This window comes from Daldinia caldariorum, assembly GCF_022478825.1.
Source record: "Daldinia caldariorum strain CBS 122874 unplaced genomic scaffold F4812scaffold_7, whole genome shotgun sequence".
Lineage (NCBI taxonomy): Eukaryota > Fungi > Ascomycota > Sordariomycetes > Xylariales > Hypoxylaceae > Daldinia > Daldinia caldariorum.
Window position 1 is genome coordinate 540,864 of NW_025953043.1, and position 18,019 is coordinate 558,882.

At 47.3% G+C, this 18,019-nt stretch overlaps 6 protein-coding genes and 1 non-coding gene across 7 annotated transcripts; 4 read left to right on the forward strand and 3 right to left on the reverse strand.

Moving 5' to 3' along the window:
* Nucleotides 1-403: 403 nt before the first annotated feature.
* On the forward strand, nucleotides 404-2,077 carry F4812DRAFT_362417 (carbohydrate-binding module family 1 protein). Its single transcript, XM_047931859.1, has 4 exons — nucleotides 404-1,154; nucleotides 1,232-1,378; nucleotides 1,457-1,659; nucleotides 1,748-2,077. Exons 1-4 carry the CDS (start codon nucleotides 608-610, stop codon nucleotides 1,772-1,774), a joined length of 924 nt encoding a protein of 307 aa, XP_047790630.1. The 5' UTR covers nucleotides 404-607; the 3' UTR covers nucleotides 1,775-2,077.
* A 1,269-nt stretch (nucleotides 2,078-3,346) lies between these two features.
* Nucleotides 3,347-5,015, reverse strand: F4812DRAFT_426282 (NAD(P)-binding protein). Its single transcript, XM_047934000.1, has 5 exons — nucleotides 4,532-5,015; nucleotides 4,319-4,471; nucleotides 4,143-4,249; nucleotides 3,758-4,080; nucleotides 3,347-3,654 (listed from the first exon to the last, which is right to left on the reverse strand). Exons 1-5 carry the CDS (start codon nucleotides 4,571-4,573, stop codon nucleotides 3,461-3,463), a joined length of 819 nt encoding a protein of 272 aa, XP_047790631.1. The 5' UTR covers nucleotides 4,574-5,015; the 3' UTR covers nucleotides 3,347-3,460.
* A 543-nt stretch (nucleotides 5,016-5,558) lies between these two features.
* F4812DRAFT_t80 lies at nucleotides 5,559-5,646 on the reverse strand. Its single transcript has one exon. It is a non-coding gene; the product is annotated as a tRNA-Asp (tRNA).
* Nucleotides 5,647-6,163: 517 nt separating this feature from the next.
* F4812DRAFT_362462 (transmembrane amino acid transporter protein-domain-containing protein) lies at nucleotides 6,164-8,671 on the forward strand. Its single transcript, XM_047931861.1, has 3 exons — nucleotides 6,164-6,308; nucleotides 6,358-8,212; nucleotides 8,273-8,671. The coding sequence occupies exon 2, from the start codon at nucleotides 6,391-6,393 to the stop codon at nucleotides 8,173-8,175; it is 1,785 nt and encodes a 594-aa protein (XP_047790632.1). The 5' UTR covers nucleotides 6,164-6,308; nucleotides 6,358-6,390; the 3' UTR covers nucleotides 8,176-8,212; nucleotides 8,273-8,671.
* F4812DRAFT_362457 (amino acid permease/ SLC12A domain-containing protein) lies at nucleotides 8,641-11,409 on the reverse strand. The gene is made up of 3 exons (XM_047931860.1): nucleotides 10,543-11,409; nucleotides 10,430-10,462; nucleotides 8,641-10,253 (listed from the first exon to the last, which is right to left on the reverse strand). The coding sequence occupies exons 1-3, from the start codon at nucleotides 11,067-11,069 to the stop codon at nucleotides 9,107-9,109; spliced, it is 1,707 nt and encodes a 568-aa protein (XP_047790633.1). The 5' UTR covers nucleotides 11,070-11,409; the 3' UTR covers nucleotides 8,641-9,106.
* A 2,800-nt stretch (nucleotides 11,410-14,209) lies between these two features.
* Nucleotides 14,210-16,241, forward strand: F4812DRAFT_362485 (PLP-dependent transferase). Its single transcript, XM_047931862.1, has 9 exons — nucleotides 14,210-14,419; nucleotides 14,481-14,522; nucleotides 14,583-14,845; nucleotides 14,912-15,057; nucleotides 15,113-15,318; nucleotides 15,397-15,476; nucleotides 15,545-15,712; nucleotides 15,783-15,998; nucleotides 16,061-16,241. The coding sequence occupies exons 1-9, from the start codon at nucleotides 14,303-14,305 to the stop codon at nucleotides 16,083-16,085; spliced, it is 1,263 nt and encodes a 420-aa protein (XP_047790634.1). The 5' UTR covers nucleotides 14,210-14,302; the 3' UTR covers nucleotides 16,086-16,241.
* On the forward strand, nucleotides 16,033-17,943 carry F4812DRAFT_362544 (uncharacterized protein). Its single transcript, XM_047931865.1, has one exon. It carries the CDS (start codon nucleotides 16,398-16,400, stop codon nucleotides 17,856-17,858), a length of 1,461 nt encoding a protein of 486 aa, XP_047790635.1. The 5' UTR covers nucleotides 16,033-16,397; the 3' UTR covers nucleotides 17,859-17,943.
* The last annotated feature ends 76 nt before the right edge of the window (nucleotides 17,944-18,019 follow it).

An 18,019-nucleotide genomic window follows, 5' to 3' on the forward strand; every position in this document is an offset into this window, starting at 1 on the left:
GGCTTGGTTGTGTCTTGGCAAGAATCTGACGATGCTCTCCCACCAGGGAATTGGAATCCAGACTCGACTCGCTTATGGTTTTGGGTTCATGCTCGAGCTGCATCATCCAATTTATTTCCTAGTTCCCGGGCTCTTGTGGGGTTCGCCTATCCATCACATGAGTCCGGGTTTTCGCGGCACCCCCTCTGCTCATTCATAAAAGGGGGCCTGCCGAATACAGATCCGGATGTGCAACCTCCGCCGATTGTTCATGGCATCTACGTTGTCCCTCGATCCACCACAACGCGTCGAAACGCTAGGATAGTTATGGAACTCTCGCCGTTCTAGATCCCGCGTAGAGCGTCCGCGCCGCTGGCTACTGGAGAAGAAAACGGGTAGTTGGCTTTTCGACGATACCCAAGCATGGTTTCTTAACGTCGCTCGGCCAGTTGCTACCGTATGATCCGCCCGGACTCTCGACATGGGCACACAATGGTGGCCCTCCTGAATATTTATAGATGGCACCGACCCTAGGTTCCTGTTCGCAAATCCCTAGATCGACAGGAGCCTTCATCTCAGCCAGAGTGATCCGTAAGACGTTGCCTATTTGCTGTTTGAAGCTTACAAAATGAGATACTCTTCCGTCGCAGCCACCCTCGCCGGCGCCAGCTTGGCCAGCGCGCACACGATTTTTGTTCAGCTAGAGGCAAACGGTGTGACGAACCCGGTATCTTACGGCATACGAACACCATCATACGACGGACCCATCAGCGACGTGTCGTCCAACGACGTTGCTTGCAACGGTGGTCCCAACCCTACTACGCCCTCGGACAAGATTATCGACGTCAAGGCTGGCTCCACGGTCAATGCCATCTGGAGGCACACGCTCACATCTGGCCCCGACGATGTGATGGACGCGAGCCATCTAGGACCTACGCTTGCCTATCTCAAGAAGGTCGACGACGCGACGACCGACAAGGGATACGGAAGTGGCTGGTTCAAGATTCAGCACGACGGTTACAATGACGGAGTCTGGGGCACCTCAAAAGTCATCCAGAACGCGGGCAAGCAGCCCATCCAGATTCCAGACTGTCTACCGGATGGGCAGTACCTCCTCCGCGCCGAAATGATTGCACTCCACGGAGCTGGTGCCAGCAAGGGAGCGCAGCTGTATAGTACGTGATGATATCATATATCGAATAGCTTCCCCTTCTTTGTGTCTACCTAAGGTAGATACTAACATATAATGCAGTGGAATGCGCTCAGATCAAGATCTCTGGGGGTTCCGCCACCAAGACGCCCGCAACCTACAGCCTCCCCGGCCTCTACAAGCAGGACGACCCGGGCCTGCTCATCAACATCTACTCGATGAGCAAGGACAGCAAATACATCATTCCCGGTACATACCTAACCTAACCTGGACCTAGCTCATCCTTCTACATGACTCTGCAGCATTTCACTAACACGGACGTGGTAGGCCCCGACCCTTTCACCTGCGCAGCAAGCGGCAACGAGGGCTCCCAACCGGCGCCCACATCCGCACCCGCACCCACCACGACCGCAGCGCCCGCGACGCCAAGCTCTCCTTCGGCATGCACCGCCAGCCAGTGGGCGCAGTGCGGCGGCTCCGGCTTCACGGGATGCACGACTTGCGCGAGCGGATTGACTTGCAAGAAACAGGTACGTCGGCTTGATCGACTTTCGGTGCCTGTCTTAGGTACAGGTAAAGGGAGAGATGCGCCTTGCTGACCTTTTTTTTCTCTCGCAGAACGATTACTATTCCCAGTGCACGTAGATAGCTACATTAAGGTACCTACCTAGGTAGATAGGAAAGTTGGAATATTAATACGAAGTGTCGTTATGTACCTGTACAGACCTAGTTGCGCCTAGGCCTCCTGCGTTATGGATTTGTGACTGTCACTGCGAAAAGAAAATACCTACTGCACATGTGGCATAAAGAAAAGCATCGGCTTAGATATTATTGGTACCCAGGTATCTATTTGGCTCCTTTTTTTTCCCTTTTTTTATGTGGCCCTAAATATGAGGGCCATCACCAGGCGCATAATAGCAATAAGATGGGTAGATAGATCAGTCCCATTCGCTAGAGTGGCCGTGTCAGAGCTACCTAGGGAGAGCGCGAGATGCCTCGCCCAACACGACGCTGTCGGCCATCTCGAGTAGACTTGCTCCCGCTGTCAGACGCGCCCCCTGGTGTCGAGTTTAGCTTTGGTGGTACCGGCCGCGGTATTGGGCGCGAGATGTGATCCTGCCCAGTTATATCATAGCCGCTTCGACCCTCGTCGACAGGAAGCTGGTTGTCGGGCTCTGAGTTCATGGTACGCCTGTTGTGGGTAAATCCTTCCTTCACAACCTCTCTTAAAAGAGTAAGTCGTGAAGCTAGATGCTGCGGAAATTACAGGTTGTTGGGAAGGGTAATTCTCGATTCGTGGTGGTGTACCTATGGCAATACTTACTCAATTCTGAGGCAGCCCAGGTATATATATTCGTATTTACAGCTTCTCGTTCAAGGACACATATTGATATTTCACTGTTATTATTAACTTGTTTTTCCATGTTAATTTCCAATGTTCTTATTGGGAAGCATAGTTGCGGAAACGGGCATGTGCATATAATCAGCCTTTCTCCTTCACAAAAGACCAAGTATCCTTCATTCATTGCGTAAGAGTTCGAACAATTTCCATTGTATCATTACCATATTATTAAAACGGCTTAATAGATTATAGATAGGTGTTACCTGTATATCCTTCTTTTTTCTTTTTTTTTTCCTTTTTCCTTTCGGTACCCGTAACCATTGAGGGTGCCGAGTTCTTCTCGACGTTTGTGACGATGAAGCTTAGGAAAAAGGGGTGAAGGTGATGAATTAAGCTTCATTTTTACCTAGGTAATCGCAAAGTGCTTCTCAGGTTTGCATCTTTTCCTTGCTGGAGTCACTATATCGGCTATGCTATCACGAGGGTAAATATTCTCTGGCTTAAGGCTACCTACTCCATTCTTTCAGGCTTACGGTCCAAGGTGAATTCAAATCACGTATCTACCTAGATACCCGTACTTATTAAACCGACAGTCTATTACCTTCCGGGCCCCGATAGAATATGTAGAACAAAGGATACATTCAGTATCGGGCAGGTTAGTACCCCTTGCGTTGCAATGAAATTGTTCCAATCCTTCTTTTGTTTTATCCCGTGACTGTAATGCTATGCTTCTGTCAATCATTAGGCGGTATAGATTTGTGACTAAGTAGTTCCGAAGCACGGTTCCAATCTCACGGCGCCCTGTTATCAATGCATTATAGGTACGGCGCAAAAGCTCACCACTATAGCATCACGTAAACAGTGTTCGGGGGTTGTAGGGTGGGAGAGAGGGGAGCGGGGGGTTTATTTTGCTAACTTAATTCTTGCAAATTCGTTATCCATACCACTCATGCAATCCCGTCCGTGCTCTACTATGGCTGAGCCAACACTTATATCCACGGCTGCCCTCGTCCCAAATGCGATACAAACGCGCCGCCGTCTCCCTTCTCCAGGCTGGAGTCGTAAATAACACCCAAGACTTTCTCAACCGACTCCTTCGGGGTAATCGGACCCTTGAAATGAGGCGCGTATTGGGCAAAGCTGGCATACATCTGTTGAGCTTTCTTCTGCTCCCTTTCGGTAGCTTTGTAATTGCAGACGTGTCAGTAATTATACTCGGTACACGGTAGGTATAATTGGGTTATCAAACGAATACCTATGGGAGCTGAATCGAAAGTGGGACTTACTGATCGGAGGCGTGTTTGCATCCGTTGCAACCATGCCAGGAGAGATGCTGAAGAATAGGATTCCTTCGCTGGCGAACTGCGCATGATACTTGGCAATTGCAAGGTTGAGAGCTGCCTTGCTCATGGCGTACGGGCCGGCCGGCTCGATCTTGTACTCTTTGGTCAATTCGAAGTCGGCAAGTCCAGTCGAGATGGAGATGACCTTCTTGGCTTGTCCCTTTTGGATCAGGGGCAGGAAGAAGTTGATGAGGTGGATGTTTCCGTAGACATTAGTTCTAAAGGACTTTTCCAAGTCCTCGTCTAGAGCTTTGGGGTTCTCGCCCCTGATTTGCCATGATATATTAGCTCATCTCTTCGCCAGCCTGCTAAAAGGGGGAATACTTACAAGTCGAAAAGACCCAGGGAGGCCGAAACACCGGAAATGTAAGCACCGTTGGCGATGAGATAGTCCAAGCTTCCTCCGGTAATTTTGGCGGTTTCCTCTGCCGCTTTCTGTGCACCATATTAACAAACTGTCTCGTCACCCAGATAAAAACGAGTTAGCTAGCTAAGCTTTCTTACCTTCAGAGACTCGTAGTCATCCAGATCTCCGTGGATGATATGGATATTGGGGCGTCCGGTCTCAGCTGCCTTCTTCTTGGCAGCTTCCACGTTTCGGGCGAGTCCAATGACAATTGCATCTGGATTCTCGGAGAGCTGGCGTAGGAACTCAACCTTTGTCATGGATTAGCATCTCTTCGAGCTGCGCTATCTACATAAGGTATGAACGCTTACACCGAGTCCTCTGCCCGCACCGGTAACTACGTAGGAGGGCATTTTTATAAGATTGGCTGGAGGTCGTTGGGTGAGAAAAGGTAGATAGATCGGAGGTAGTAGATATTAATAGTGAAGTAGGTCACTGGTCTGTCTCCTGGATGGATGTGTTTAAAGTGTTGCTGTCTGGAAAAATACTCTTACGAGGAGAGAGCACACGTCTATGTTTAAATATTCTGTTGAAGCTTACCTACCTAACTACATAACCTAAGGTATATAATATATACATGCTTAAGAGGTATAAGAGACGTTTCAAATCCAAGATCGTTGAAGGTTAGCTACGTCGATGTCTGCCTAAAACGATAGAAGAGGGATGATGAATTCGTCCGTCTAGGCCCGTAAACCCGTTAGACGACCGGGGACATCTCCATTTATTAAGGTATCGTAATGTCTTGATTAGGCATAGTGCTCGACGACTTGAATTTATCCCGATCCTCTGTCGCACTGAAATCGGACTCACTGGTGATTATTAATTAATATTGATGCTTCGAACTTCTTCCGTCTTCCGAATATTGAATTATTCAGCGTTGCTGCCGCTGTACGTAGTATGTATATATTAGGTATATAATGTATGCATAGATACAATACGATTTCGTTAACGGATATTTATTCTGATCGGCGTTTTTAATCGTCCCGACGATGCATTGTCAAGTATAAATAAATTTGTTACCTGAGTTACGTGTTATTTGGTTGCTCTTTCATGCTACCAAACAGGACTCTATTTTATAGTCGCATCTCTTATAATATTATTCTTAATATGACAGACACATCGTAGGGATTTTTAAGGCTTCGATTTGTTGATATAAGTGGCACGTGAACTGTAGCTGCTCGCACTTGAGGCTATAACTTGATTCAATCAAAAGCGAGATAGCATAAATACGTCAATACCAGCTTCTAATAACGCCAGTAAGATGTGAAAGCTTTTTGGCATTTGCATATCCGATCTGGTCAAAAAGGGGAAAAAAAAAATAAAACTTAAAAAAAGATGCTCTCGATCGGGGAATCGAACCCCGGCCACCTGCGTACTTGTTCATGTGAATGACAAGCAGGTATCCTGACCACTAGACCAATCGAGAATTTGTACCACCCTTTGGATGGTGATTGGATGTGCTGATTGATAGTGAAAGACTTTGTAGTAAAAGTATATATTTTATGCTTCCGACGGTGTAAAATTCTAAGCTAAGGATCTGCGAGAATTTGCTAGCCAGTCATGTCGGGTCCCACCAACCCCGCAAAAAACTTTACTTAGCTCAAGCCGGCGCTAGAAAAGAGAAAGAGACGTCATTAGGTAACGGTCTAACGGTCTAACGGTTCATCGTGGGCTGCCAACTGGCCTTTGCCAAGTTGTCGGTCTGATTTGGGATCCATATGACGGGACGCGCCTGTGGCTTTTTAGGTTTCACCGTCTTCTATGAGTTCATGAATAGCGCAAGTGGAAGCTTCCATTGCTTGAGACCTCCACTCGTAGTTTCATTCTTTTCGCTTTTGATGTAATAGCTACCTCTAAGGTTAGGTACCTAGCTTCTTCACCTTCAGAACTTCTCACTTTACTACTACAAACTTCAAACATCCAAAAGAGAGAAAAAACACAAAACCAAAACCAGAAACAAAAACAACATCCAGATTCAAATCTAAAATGCATTACACCAAAGCCCATATATATATCAAGCTTTAGAATAAATAACCCACCATTTTGCTTTTTGCTTTACTTTCAACAATTAGAGACAGAATCTCTCATGTACGTTTACGCTTAGCTCTTAGAAAAAAAATACCTACCTTCTATTTAGACCGGCATCTCTTTGGATGGTCATCTATCCACAATGGCCCACGTCCCGAGATCAGATCAGTCCCAGCACGACGCGCAGGTCGTCTCGGAACACCTCCCGTCTGGCTACACGGCCGTATTCGACGGGGCGCCCCGCGCTTCTTCCCCTTCGTCTGCTTGCGCGTCGTCGTCTTCGAATCCGGACCCGGCAGACCAAGACCTGGGCGAATCCTCGCTGAAGCTTCAGGGGGGTGACATACACCGAGACCTCTTCAAGACCGCCGCGAGGGCGAAGATGCATAAGCGAGCTGCAACCTTCCACCTCCCCAAGGATCTTACCGGGGAACCTGGACCCGACGGCGGCTTGACCGTAAGCGACCATTTGGCCCCGGGAGGCTTTCGTAGAGCCTTCATCCGGCAGAAGAAGCAGAGCGATATCTGGGCCTCCAGGGTTCCCGTAACTCGGAACTTCGTGGAATTCCTCGAACTGTATGGTAGTTTTGCTGGAGAGGACCTTGCGGACTCGGATGATGACGAGGCAATACTTTCCGAGGAGGAGGGAGTAGAAGAAGGACGAGAAGAAGAGGGCTGGGAGCAGCAGCCGAGCGAAACGAGCCCGCTTCTTAGACAGCGGAGGGTCTCGCGCGCTCCACGCTACGCTACCGCCAGCACAAAACAGACCTTCTTTACCCTATTGAAGGCTTTTATTGGAACCGGTATTATGTTTCTTCCCAAAGCTTTTAACAATGGCGGCATCTTGTTTTCCTCTCTCACCATGCTGGTTATTTCCGCAGTTACCATGTTGGCGTTCCACTTGCTTCTTGCCTGCAAGAAAAAATACGACGGTGGTTACGGAGAGATCGGCCACGCGATAGCAGGGCAATTCATGCGCGGCTTGATATTATTCTCCATCGCCATGTCGCAATTGGGCTTCGTCTGTGCCGGCATGGTGTTTGTCGCGGAGAACATGACGTCGTTCCTGAAAGCCGTTTCGCACGGGGACAGCAGTCCGTTATCCCCTACGTTTCTAATCCTCATACAGCTCATCATTCTCATACCCCTGGCGTTTATTCGGAGAATAGCAAAACTCGGCCCTGTTGCCCTTCTTGCTGATGTTTGCATCTTGATCGGTGTAACTTACATCTATTATTATGACATTGCGCACTTGGCATCTAATGGCATTCATGAAAGCGTCGTTTTATTCAACCCTGCAAAGTACACCCTCACAATCGGGGCAGCTATCTTCACTTTCGAAGGTATTGGGCTCGTTCTTCCGATCCAGTCGTCGATGACCAAACCGGAGCGCTTCGAGTGGCTTCTCGGCGTAGTCATGTTCCTCATTACCATCCTCTTTACTGCTGTCGGTGCTCTTTGCTACGCTACGTTCGGTGAAAACACGGAAATTGAAATCATCAACAATTACCCCCAAGACAGCAAGTTTGTCAATGCGGTGCAGTTCCTCTACTCGCTCGCGGTCCTTGTTGGAACCCCCGTCCAGCTATTCCCCGCCATCCGTATCATGGAAGGTAAAATATTTGGCTCCCATTCGGGCAAGAAGAGTACCCGCACGAAGTGGATCAAGAACGCTTTTAGGACGGTAGTCGTCATTGCCTGCGGAGGGTTTGCGATCATAGGCGCTTCTAACCTCGATAGGTTCGTGGCGCTGATCGGATCTGTTGCCTGTGTCCCGTTGGTCTACATCTATCCGGCGTTTCTCCACTACAAAGGCGTCGCGGAAACGTGGAAGGCTAAAGCGGTAGATATCGTACTCATGGTAGTTGGGGTTGTTGCTATGCTGTACACGACATTCGTCACCGTTATCAACAGTTTCATGGGCTAAGGCATTGTCTATTTTGGGGGCATGGGTCTTGTTTGAGGTAAGCAGCTAGAAGCGAAAATAAAATCATATTGCAATTCTTATCGAAATTTTGGAGTAGCTATCATTCCTTGGATTGCGACGTAGCTGGAGACGCTTCTTATCAAGAACCCCCCCACGGATCTTTCGCGTCGCTGGCGCGAAACGTCACGACCGTCTTATGCTTGTTTTCGGAGAGATAAAGGGCCAAGTTCGGTCATCTTCGGCATCTTGTCATGATAATCTTGATAGTAACTCCTACGTATCTGATATCCTTATCAGCCTACTTGGTTGTTGAGTTGGGAAATGTTCGAGACCACATTCTTGACAATCCACCCCGCATGTAGATAAGTCGACATCCTGGTAGGTAAGATAGGACTTGAGCAAGACTGGGGAGGATCAAAATACATGGTTTCTCCTTTGGATGTTGTTTTCTCTTACCGCCGGACGGTTCCCTCCCCTCCTATGCATGAATCGTCTAGGTCAAATTTTCTAGTTGCGGTAACCCTACTATCATGTTTCGCATAATAGGCCGCATTAACTGTGGTGCGGCTGGACAGGTTGGGTCACACGGCATATCGTAGAGGTTTCGAATAAGTCGCCCTGTCTACGGTATTCTGAGATGAACAACAATTTATTGATAGAGGCTTTGTTTGGTACTTGGAATCGAACGACTGAATTTGATTTTACTGTGTTGCATATATTGGGCGGCCATGACTAGGTAGGTACCTACCTACCTAGGTATATAAGGATATTTTTTCCAAAATATATAGTCAGTACCTAGACATGTTAGAACGACTTATATATCAATAAATATGTTCCTCTCTTCTCCGTCCGTCAGCGCGCTGTTAATTCGTCAAAACCGTTTCCGGCGCCATCGAATCTAAGCCGCTATGTTAAAGTGCATGCCCGACTTCTAGCTCGAGTCCTCTCCCATGTAGTTCTCCCTCTTCCTCTTTCCGAAGAATATAGCTTTCATCTCATCGACGAATCGGGTCGGGGGTTCGTTATACGCGGCCTCGTAAGCGTCGATAGCCGGCTTCTCCCAGACGAGATCGGCTTCCGCGGGAGAGACGAATCGCGTGCGTCGGTAAATCTTCCAGCCGAAATACGTGCAGAAAGCCACGATGGCCATCGTGTAGAAAGCAAAGAAGTTACCGACATTCCAATGCCCGGGTAAGAACACCGAGTAACCAAATGTGGCCTCGATGATAATCATCCACACCAGTCCGATGTACCCACAGTACGGCTGGAAATAGCCATAGTATGGTAAACTGCGGCGGTCAATGCCCTGCGCCTTTGTCGCATTGTAGAAAAAGATGTATGTCAAGCTCATAACAATGTAATTGATCATCTGCGAGCCTTGCGTGAGCGTAGCAAGCCATGTCACTACCTGCGCTGTGTTGTTCGACACTTGCAAGAACGACAAGAATGGAAAAACCATGACGAGCGCGAAAGCGTAGACAGGAATGCCGTTCTTTAGCGTCTTTTTGAAGATTTTGGGGGCCTGGCCGTCGCACGCGAGACCGTACAAGGATCGCATCGCGCAGTATGTGTAGGCATTTCCAGCGCTAAAGATACTGGTGATCATGAGGGCGTTGACGATGTGGGGAAGTATTCCAACTCCTAGATTTTGCATCGCGATAACGTAGGGCGAGCCGGCAGCGGTTCCAGTATCTGCATTTTGCAGTGTCTCGTTGTTGTACGGAAGCACAGTACCGACGCAAAGCGCTCCGCCAATGAAGAAAATGGCGAATCTCCAGTAAACGGTCTTAAATCCATTTTTGAGATACGTTCGTGGGCGCTCCGCCTCTCCGGCGACCATGGCAAGGTATTCAGGTCCGACGACGGTAAAACCTGCAGAATAAATAGCACCGAGAAAACCCTCAAAACGACCCAATGCGCCATCGTGAAGGTGCTCGGCGAAAGACCCTGGATCTGACCAGTACCGAAAACCGTAGGCGTCATGCCTGGGGTTACCCCCACACATGGTGACTAGAGTAAACATGTACAGGATGCAGATAAGCAGGATCTTTCCACTGGATAGCCAGAATTCGGCTTCGCTACACGATCTAGATTAGCAAATATACTAATTACGGATTAGGTACAGCACCAAATTGGTCTAGGCGGAGGTCGCGGGGTTCGTGGAGTAGGCAATGTACCAATCTACGATAATGCCGCGATAATACCCCCTAGACGATATGCTGGGGTATAAGTTGGGTTGGGGTCATGCACGCACCCGAAATATTGCACGGCCACGATATTGATAATGCTATCATTTTGATGTTAACTTATCTTTCGTCCCAAGGTTGTAATGTAACGGCCAAGAGTTTTTAAAGGAGGGTCACATACGCATAAAGCACGATACATGCTACACAGATAGCTGCCGCAGGGATATCATCCCTCCAGAATCCAAGCACCAAATTGATAGCGGATATCTCGAAGGGAATGAGACAGGCTTCGTAGAGGAAGAAATTCCATCCAGCCATAAATCCCAAAGCTTCGTCGACCCATCTACCAGCCATTCGAATGAAGGAGCCGGACACGGGCATGTAGGTAACCATCTCAGCCATGGAGTTGTTCACCATACCGACCATGATAGCATAGATGGTATACCCGATGAGAAGACTACCCGGTCCGCCCTTGGCAAGACCACCGCCGATACTTACGAAGAGAGCGGTACCAATGCTGCCTCCGACGGCAATCAATTGGATCTGGCGATTACCTAGGTGGCGAAACAGTTGGTTTTCAGTGGAGACTTCGACCAAAGTCTCGCGAATGTCTGCATCCGAGCCCTCGCTCTTCTTCTCATCACTACTCATGGCCCTCTCGGGCTGGGGTGCAGACATCGGCTGAGACTTCTCGTGTGCTACCGCCATATTGAGAGCACGACAGTGAACTCCGCTGAGAGAGCGGAATGCTGGAGAGGGTATAAGAAGATTGTTGGAAGTGTAGTGGCCTTGATATCATTATAAGTGCGCACGCGATGGCGTCTTGGTTTTTTGTTTTCCGTGGTCGGAAAATACAAGTAGGATAGTATGGATGAAGCAACGAAATGCCCTACCTAATATATGTTTCCAATGCCTCAGCTAGAGACGGGTAAGCAAAGTTAAATAAAGAAAAAGAAAAGAAAAATTTAAGAAAAAAATTAAAAGGTGATCGGCCAAGTTTTAGTTTTTCTACAGAGTCCAAGTATGTATTACAGCATCCAGGTACACCGTTACAAAGTATATCTATCACCCATGACCCATACGGTAATGTAGTGTAACCTTATCCCGGGCTATGTCATCATCTCGACAGGGACCTTACCACAAAGGTGGGGAAGCGAGCCGCTGCTGCCCCTCTCCGACAGGAACTCTAATCGTCGGATCAGTGGGGGGTACACCGCTGTTGGCGTGATGGTTAGCCGGATCGGCTCAGCGCCGAAGGGCCGGAGCAATTGGGTTACGGTACCGGTCGGGAATTAGCAAAGTTGCTGTGTACCTAGGTAGATACCTACCTGTAACCTGTAACATCGCATTTAGGTATTGACTTATATCGGGCTACATATTTTCGCCACTTGCGATCGAATATCTAGTAGCAACATAACATAACATAACATTGTTACGACGCGAAACCACCGGGATGCCGGTTTAGGTATGGGCCACTGATAAAAAGTACCCATGTACCTTGTACTATGCATGACATTCGCATCGTTGGTTTCGCCAAGATAGGATACGATGCAGACAAGGAAGAAAGGAAGATTATTTCCTCTCTCGTTCGTGCGGCCAAGATAAACTCTAGGTCGATTCCCTCTGCAAATAGCCAGTTACCTGTGATCAAGGGTTCAGCTCCGTCAGACTTCTCCAGGGTCTTATGAGCTAGGATGCACGATGCACGATGCCGTAATTGTCCCTGGAGTAAGATAAGAGACCTGCCATTCTGAGAAGACCAGTCCAACCGAATGCTGTTGGGAAATTCCATCGACGCAAGCATAGGCAAGCATCGTTTAATATTGTTATTCGACAAAATTAGGTGCAGGTAATCTAAGTAACGCGGGGAAGTCTGTATACAAGGGTATAGAATATCTCAGCGTAGATAGGCCTTTGATCAATGATTGATGTAACACGATAGTATCGTTTCCTTTAATTGGCTTACCTGATATGCCAATTATGTAGCAGTATATCCCAGCCATATACGCTGATACGTAGCGAGTCATGTCTAGCCTTTAGGCCTACTTAGCTGAACCCCAAAGCCCCAAAGCCCCTCCAGCGCAGATCAAAAACAAAGTGGCACGTGTGCATGTTGTTTCGAGCGCAGATCGCAACCAACTTGAGTTTACCGAGTTCTTCAATGGTCTTCGGTCCAAGATGCGATGCGGGCCGCGTGTATACTAGTTAAACTTTCGTCGCATTGATCAATTAACAAGTATAGTACCTGTTAAAAGTACGGCTGAAAACTAGCAGGTTGAGACGGGAAAAAAAAGAGATTTAGACATTGAGACATATTATTAAGGTTTGACCGAAACGTCTTTGATTTTCTTCATTCATCGGCGCCGAGCTTCAGGATTGCAGGAACAGGCTTGCCGGTGAAAAAATGGCTGGGGAAACGGCAGAAACGGCAAGAAAACGACATACGTTATTGGATAAAGTCTTCGGAGTAACAGCGGTCATTATAGAGGCGCGTGCAGAAGATGGATGGCTTTAGCGTTGCAAAGTTTTAAGGCTGAGTGGCGCTAGAAACCGACCGTTCTGTCTGTTCGTCCAACAAGTGCGGGAGTTATATCCACATGGAGGTTAGAAGAGTTTAACGTTCCAATCACGTTTCTTGAATCACCTACTTCTACATGATATTTATTTGCTAATAGGTACACTAGCCAAGCACTCCAAGAATATGATACGTTACGTACCTTGATATCGTGACCTACCATTTGGGATGTACTGTATTTGTTTAAATTATGAATGCTTTATGCCTTGAATATCCAACGGGAAATTATCCATAACGATTGACAAAATATTATACTCTTAAGAACATTTCCCAAGGTATATAACTCGAAAGATCACATGCTAGTTTTTAAACGTCGAATATATAAACCATCTTATTCAACGTCAAGACATATTTCTGACGATCAATCAGAGAATTATACGACGTAAAGGCAACCCGCGTACGACCTCCGCACCAGCACGCCCGACCCGCCGGACGGTTTGCAGATACAGTAGATATTACAGTGTATAATTTCGCCTAGGTGGCTAACCGTACCATGACATGATCTCTTTGCGCTAAATCGATTCTCAAGGAAAATAGCGCTGGCTATAAGTTGTTGAAGCCCGCCTAGCGTGCAACGTATAAATCGACATTAGGAGGCTAAAATCATACCCCACAGCCGCACAACGATTACCCCACGGCGGCGCGGTTTCAGACCCGATGATCCTCTAAAATGAGTTTACCTTCCTTAGGTAGTTAATTCATGTCTTAGGTAATTACCTCCATGTAAGGTGGGTTATAGGAAAGCCGGGAAGAAGTTATCGAGTTCTGGAATATAAAGCAAGTAAACTGCCAAGGGTAAATTGTTGACATAAAGTATTCGGCAGGAAAGACAAATAAAATGAGAGTCCCAGAGTCCTCAAGAACCGCACTAAGAATCCTTATCAGTTATACAGATACGAAGAGATGTTATCTCATTGGTCCAATGATACCCATGACTATAGCAAACGTCTATCGTATCATATCAATGGTATATTATCATATCAAACCAATACCAAAGTTCTAATATTATATAAACAAGTGTTCAATAATAGTAACTCTACTCTAGTTAATAGTTATCGATACTTAACTAATCAAATGGCGGTATCCACCTTAAAGGCGCGAGAATGCATAGAAGTAGCCGATATCGTAGTATCGCAAGCCGAGAGAAGTCACGACTTCTCCGTGCTCGGCTCACTCTGAGAGTCGTTTATGAGTCGTATACTCAGGTTACATAAATTCCAAACTCACGATCGACCAAATGTGCAAATATTTAAATGCTAAAATCTAATTCCGACATCTAGGTAACCTGGAATTTGGGTTAGGTGGTTATCATTTTTCTAAGAATCTTTTGGAAGTGTTAACAGTATTATTTCGCTCTATTTACACCATGCTATCCACAAGAGCGAAAGGTTGGACCAATTTCTACTACGCCCATGGCAAGATAGACAGTTATCATGCTACCAACAATCCGACTGGGCCTATACACTTCATGTTCGCTGAAAACGTGAGTTAATAATTGGGCTGATTAGATATCTATGCTGCGGAAGGACTGATATGAATCCCAGTGGCTCATGCATGATGACTTGACGGAATTCATCAATACTCACGTAGGACGCTCTCATATAATCAAGTCCGTAACTTCAGACCACTGACATTTCTCCTTCCAGAACAAATTTGACTCGCGGCTGTGTTCGTATGGCGAAGGATACACCGGTACGGTTCGGCTACGAACCGCAATGTCGAAGCACTTGAATACGCATTTCAATCCAGCGCAAAAAGTTAACCCGGAGGAAATCACTTTCGCGGCGGGAGTCACGGCTCTAAATGAAGCATCCGCCTTGATCACTTGCAACCCGGGCAATCAGGAGGGTCTCCTACTTGGCAGGCCGGTCTATGGAGCCTTTTCTCGAGATCTCACCATGAGAACTGGGTAGGCACTGCCCATCTCTACGAATATTTTATCTCAATGTTGATTCTAACAAACCTTCCTTTAAAGCGCAATCCTTGAGCATGTAGATGTGGGAGACACAGAACAATTCTCTCCTGACTGCGTCGCGGCCTACGATGCAGGCTTCGAGGCAGCGAAAGCTCGTGGGGTTAATATCAGAGCGCTTGTCATCTGCAATCCTCATAACCCAACGGGTAGGGATAAAAATAATACAGACTGGACGATAGAATAACTGATTTTCTACTATAGGACGATGCTATCCCCGCGAAACGCTTGTTGGTCTGATGCGCCTATGCGCGTCGAAAGGAATTCACCTCATAAGCGATGAGATATACGCTCTCTCAACCTTTCGTCGAGAAGATGGCCCATCCGAGGAATTCACATCTGTACTATCCATTGATACTACTGGAATTATTGATCCTGCCCAGGTACATGTGCTTTATGGCATGTCAAAAGTAGGTGGTAACCTCATCCCATCTTCCGGCTTTGATTCAATAACCCAAGTCTAATTCTATAACTATCTTAAAACCTAGGACTTCGGTGCAGCTGGAATGCGACTAGGGTGCCTTATTTCTCGCAACGCAGAGTTCACTAAAGCAGCTCGCGCCATATGGTACGACTCCATCACTCCGCTCTTGCTCTATGGGTTTTGGCGTGTTGTGCTTAACTATATAAAATTAGTTGTTTCTCTTCGCCCTCCCAGTTTTCGATGGATCTAGCAGCCAAGCTCCTCGACGACCAGGAGTATTTGAAGAAATTCCTCGAGAAGTCGCGGGGACTATTGCGTCGGAATCGCTTGATAACCGAAGACCTCCTTACCCGGGCGGGTGTCCGTTTCCATGAAAAGGGGTATGCGAATCCGAACGTACCTAAAGTTATTAAAAGAGGTCCGAAAATTGACGGTCTAACGATAACGCAGGAATGCCGGTCTTTTCATGTGGCTCGACTTAGCCCCCTTCTTACCCTTAGCGGAAACCGACGGAGACGGATGGGAAGCCGAGAAGTTGCTTTCCCAACGTTTCAAGAAGGTAGGTATTACCATAACGACAGGAGCTCAGTACTACGCCCCGAAGCCCGGCGGGTTCCGTCTTGTCTATTCTTACCCGGAAGATACCCTTCGAGAAGGAATCAGGAGGTATGTCTTTGTCTTTCAACTCCTACACGCATAATTTGAAGTATGTGTTGACAATGACATAGAATGCTGCTTGTCTTGAAGCCATAATTAAATTGTTCGCGATGATATCCTTTGTCTTGAAGTTGATTTTACCAGAGAGAAAAGGATTTATGTCACTACTCAAAGAGTTGAAATATGATGTTTGTTCCTACTGTTTATCGAGACATGCATCTACGAGTACGAATATATAAGCCAGTCGGATCTACGAGGTCTTTTTTGCAATAAGATTACTTCTCTAGATAACCTGTGTATCGATCAATTGACCTTGGCGCATCATCTTCTTTGCAATACCTTTACTCAATTTCAAACTATACCTATTCACACATTCTATCACCTAATATTTAAACGATTTATATCACGATGGGGCTGAGCACTAAAGCTAGTCAGAAGCTTATTGACGACCTAGGTTTGAATTGGTCGCCACGCCAGAGAGACAAGTACCTTGCTAACATCAAGGTCGTTGACCTGCCACGACTCAGCCAGGAATATCCGCCAAATGAATGTTTTATGGTGGAGACCCCCGAGACGACAAAACAATGGGAGGAGAATTGGAAAGATCAGCTGGAACGTCCGGAGCTTGACTTCTGTGTGCCCTATGAAGTCTTGAACCTCGATTACACACGCATGAGGCATATCATCCAACAAGACGAGAGCGTCATTTTCCGTGACCTCGATTCCAAGGAGATTGTTCTTGTGGTGCTTCGTGACTTCGTGCCCGACGAGGACCTGAGGAAGAAAATGGAAGGCGTGTGCCAGAAAGCTTCATCGCATTTTGTGTGCACAGGGCGCCCGGGCCCGGGAAGCATCTGCTACTTCGGGTACGATTGCGGCATCTCGTCTGAACACCACATGAAGCTCCTCGGAGAGCGGCAGAGACTGGAAAAGGACGGCGAGTCAACGCCTGAGATGGAAAGAGATAACGAAGCACAGGGCATGGCTGGGATCGTCTGGAACCTGATGAAATCCAAGTTCCCTCCCGAGATTACCGCCGATTTCAACGACACTATTCGAAAATGCGACTTGCCCCGAATGGACAAGATGAAGGATGACGAATCGTTCACGTTCGAGGTAGGCGGCGAGGCTGTCACTTTTGAGACGGGTGAGAACGGGCTGGAACTGCCGCCACCATCAGCCGAGGCAATTGTTAATTATGCCAGCATCACCGAGCGCAAAGACTGGTTCGCCAACTCCTTCGTCGCTTCTTACACCGCTACCGCCCCTGACGACCACACCAAGGGAGGCAACTTCTACCTGGCGTCGTACGGCATCTTGGTGCTTGCCGCTTCTAACACGGCGACCGCGTGGCGTTATTTGGACTTCCACGGCACTACGCTCTACGAGGTGAAGCCGGAACCCGATGAGCGACCAGGCAATGAGGCTCGTAAGGACGGGGGTTTGAATACGGGTTTTAGTTTCGACATTGCGATCGGGCTCAGGGTGCTCCGGAAGGAGTGTCCCTTGATTGTCGAACGCCGAAGAGGGAGGGTAACCAAGGCGACTTCGCCGAAAGCGGGTTTGCCAGAGACTCAGGCGACGGCTCCTTTGTACCAGTATGGACTGCGTCCAAGAACTAGTATCCCGAACTATTATGAGAGCGAGTTGGAACCATTCACAGACACCGAGTCTACAGCTGTGGGGTCTGGCGAATTTGGCTTGAAATCCGAGTATCAAACCGAGACTGAAACCGATTGGACCGAGACCGAAACTGAAACCGAAACCGAGACCAGAGTCGGAAGCGGAAGCCTAACTGGTCCTCAATCAGAGTTCTCTCCCATCTACCAGGCCTATGGAACAGTCTCGAATCTTCCCAAACTTTCGTAAGAAAATTTACCAAGCCATTACAAACCCAATAAAATAGAAAAAAAAAGTTTTATTCTTCGCTCAATAGATATCTAGAATACCTAATGGTTATTGTTAGCGAATTATATTGATTTTAATATACTTTTCTTTGAATTGAATATGAATGAAACGAAATGAGAGAT